Consider the following 3,639-nt stretch of genomic DNA (forward strand, 5'->3'; position numbering starts at 1 on the left):
CACTGCAGAACACAAGATCCAGCGGGCATGGTTGGATCCATCTAGGGGGTGGAGTTTGTTAGGGTTAGGGGATGGAGATGGGTGGGTTTAGGGATCAGGGGGTGGAGACAGGTAGGTTTAGGTATATGTAAGGTGGGAGGAGTTGGGTTCTGGACCCAACCACACCCCCTGGATCGTTTGTTTTGCAGTGAGAACCATCTCAAAAGGTTGAACTTCAACCTGTCCACTGAGAAAACAGCTCTATGTTTATTCAAAATGCCAAGGGCCACTGGAATAACATGTGAAGACTACATCTTAAGAACTGACCAACTAGCACTTAGCCAAGGGTAATGAGTCAAATTAAACCATGTACCCGACTTAAAAAAGTTATAACCTTAAAGTTTTAAAAAATTAGATGGCTGACAAGTCTAAGCCTTTTATGCAGCCGGCCACAGTTCCCATATTTATGGCTTGTTAAGGTGCGTTCACGCTGTATCGAAATTCCCGTAATTACGAGATTCCATTCTAATAAACTTGTTAAAAGCGTTCACATCCTCGTAGAACTTGTAATTACAACTTGTGAACTGGGAGTTTTCTGAGAGCTACGACCTGACCACCATAGGCTTTGTTTGCGTGTTGATAGTGTTGCCATAATAGAAAAGTCTGAGCCTCCGTGAACAGCTCCGTGTATCACGTGCTGGCATTTCGAAATTACGGTAATTATGACATGGCGTGAACGCAGCATACCAACTCGTTTGCATAAAGTCTTTAAGTGCACGCAATGAGTATGGAGAGAACTAATACACTCGCAATAAAAACATCTGGCGTTAATAAAGTTTTCAGTATGACTTTGTTTTAATCGTGTGAGACATTACAAATGTGAATTTGAACGCGCATTTATTTAAAGTTTACGTCACTCAATGACGACGTTTTCCTAACCAAAAAAAAAAAAAACAGATTGCCCTGCTCTGCCTCTAATTGGCTAGTACTCGTTGCCATCTCGGTCAGAGCCAATTAGAAGCAGGATGTGGGTGGGGAAAAACTCAACACAGTCTATGGTGGGACAGAGAGAACAGGCTAGAACTACGTTTAAATAGCATATAGAAAATATCTGCTTGATAACTTATTATGGAGCTGGGAACAAGCCCAAATAAGCAACTACACTTTAGAAACAAGCCCAAAAAACGCGACCCGCGACTACCAATATTTGTAAGCGACTTTACAGAAAAACAAGCCCAAAGTCGCTTATAATAAGCGGATTTGGCAACACTGGAAGACTGGAGATGATGTGGGAGGTGCTCACGTGCTGCAAATTTGGCCAATGTTGATGCTCCGGTTCACAGAATGACGTCGTCTCAGCGACCAATCCGCTTAATTCTTTATGCATCATAACGAACCCAGTTGGGTTGCTATATAAACGCATAGACAACAAGCTTTCAGGCCAGCACATATATGTGGGAGAATTGCATGCCCTGAAATTAACTACAACATCGTTAGCCACTATGAAGGCAGTCAGTCCGGTGAGATCCATAAGGAAACCCGCCTTGTATTTCTCGGAGCATAATCTCGACAGCTCACGGGGCAAGAGCTCCTCGGACGACCCGCTCAGTCTCCTGTACAACATGAATGACTGCTATAGCAGGTTGAAGGAGCTCGTGCCGAGCTTACCGCAGAACAAGAGCGTGAGTAAGATGGAGATCTTGCAGCATGTCATAGACTACATTCTGGATCTTCAGATCGCACTCGACCAGCCCGCAACAGCAGATCCTCGGACAGAGCCCTCCAAAAAGACCGTCAGATCACTCGGAGCTATCATCTCCTTTCAGGTAAGACATTTCATACTTGCATTTCATACTAATTTACCATGCTAGTAAGTCAAAGTAATTCACATTGGCGTAGCCTAATGAAAACTCTTAACGCCGCAATCATATAAGAAATGATTTAAGAAAGAATATAGAAATAATATGTGCATTGACAACAGTATGCAGTGTAATTTCAGCATTAATAAAAACGCGACATGAACAATATGTAATGTAATATCAGCATTAATAATTAGAAAGAAGCATAATTTATAAACCGACATGAAATTTAACGTGCTGGCAGATACACTGAAAAACATTGTTTACTTCTGTTAATTAACAGCCCAGTAACCCTCAAGGAGAGATCATCTCAGATGACCTTATAACCTTATAACTGTATCGTTGAAATGGTAAGTTACTCTGAAATCGATGGTTTCACATGAGAAGATGCAACTTATTAAACTTTTGCACGTGGGGTAGTTGGGTTGTTTGCCAGCAGTGCAGCGCACACTGTACATGTTTATGATGCATTATGTACGGACTTGTGGACAGTGATGTTTTATAACTTTGATAAGTCATTTAAACATGATATAATACGTTTTAATACAAATGGTAGAAATGTCATTAAACGTCTATTCTCAAAACTGAAGATGATTCTGAAAACGCTCAAAAAGCGAAATTAACTATTCTGTGAAGCACAAAAAGAAAAAAATAATAATGTTGTGGAAGAAAGTCATAGAGATTTGGAATAACAAGAGCGTGTTTTGGGGTGAATAATTGTTCAGTAATGCTTGCTTATCTGTCAGATGCACTGGAGCTGTATGGGATTGCCTGATATTTTGCTAGTGTTTGTTAAAAGTCCGAAAAAAACGTCCTGTGGCTTCCTCCCTGGCGCCAGTCTGTCCGGATCTATGTCCTTTTGCCTTCTCTAAACACACCTCTCTCTCCCTCTCCACCCCCCCCCCCCCCCCCACAATCTTTTTCAGGTGTTTCGGTCATGGCGCAAAAACAGGGGCTTTTTGTGTTTTTGTCCCGTGTTATTTGCCCGGACTTCGTGTTGAATGACAAAGGATTCCCTCAAACGGACATAAAACGATTCCGAGTTAGATATATAGCCTACGGACTTTCATGTTTTTTCTTCCAAAGGAGGATTAAAAAAGACTGAAGAGATTTTAAAGGAAAACAGTAATTAAGCAAGCAATCAGAAAAAGAAGGAACCCCCCCCCCCCCTGCTTTTATGTTGACAAGATGTTGCGCTAAACGCAATCCGGTTCGTCAAAATGCTGCGGACTCTGTAAAAATGTACTTTTGTTTTATATTTCTGCTGAAAATGTGACGTTTATAATATTACAGAAAAATGTATAATTAAACGTAAATGGCACTTTTATACTGTACATAATTAAATGCTAAGAATGAAGTCAGTGTGCTTGTCTGAGCTATGGTTACAAATGCATTGTTTTTTTCATTTGTGCAAATGCATAAAGCTTATTAACGTCTAACTACTAGTATTTTAAAGGGTGTAAGGTTCAGATTATGAGGGGTTTGGGACAATAGGGTTTGGGACAATGGGGTTTGGGGGGGTCTATAGGCAATTTTCCAATAAAAAAAAAACCTTTGGTGCTATCTAGGGACACATAAAACAATTTGTTTGCGCAAGACTAATCTTACTGTGAAAAGTATTGATAGAAATTCCTTTAAAAACCTCAGAGTCATTAATTCACACACTGAATGGCCACTAAAAAAGTATTCAGGATGTGGGAGATAATTGTAAAGCATGAACTACTGGTGCCACCCATCTGTAATTCACTTTACTAAAATAAGTTTGCTCTTTGCAAGTCATCTCGTGGGAACACAGTGTGTA

General features: G+C 40.5%; 1 protein-coding gene across 1 annotated transcript; it reads left to right on the forward strand.

The window, feature by feature from the left end:
- The first annotated feature begins 1,481 nt into the window (after positions 1 to 1,481).
- Positions 1,482 to 2,172, forward strand: LOC132091717 (DNA-binding protein inhibitor ID-2-like). Its single transcript, XM_059497847.1, has 2 exons — positions 1,482 to 1,805; positions 2,122 to 2,172. The coding sequence occupies exons 1-2, from the start codon at positions 1,482 to 1,484 to the stop codon at positions 2,170 to 2,172; spliced, it is 375 nt and encodes a 124-aa protein (XP_059353830.1).
- Positions 2,173 to 3,639: the final 1,467 nt, after the last annotated feature.

The sequence above is a fragment of the Carassius carassius genome, chromosome 18, assembly GCF_963082965.1.
Source record: "Carassius carassius chromosome 18, fCarCar2.1, whole genome shotgun sequence".
Lineage (NCBI taxonomy): Eukaryota > Metazoa > Chordata > Actinopteri > Cypriniformes > Cyprinidae > Carassius > Carassius carassius.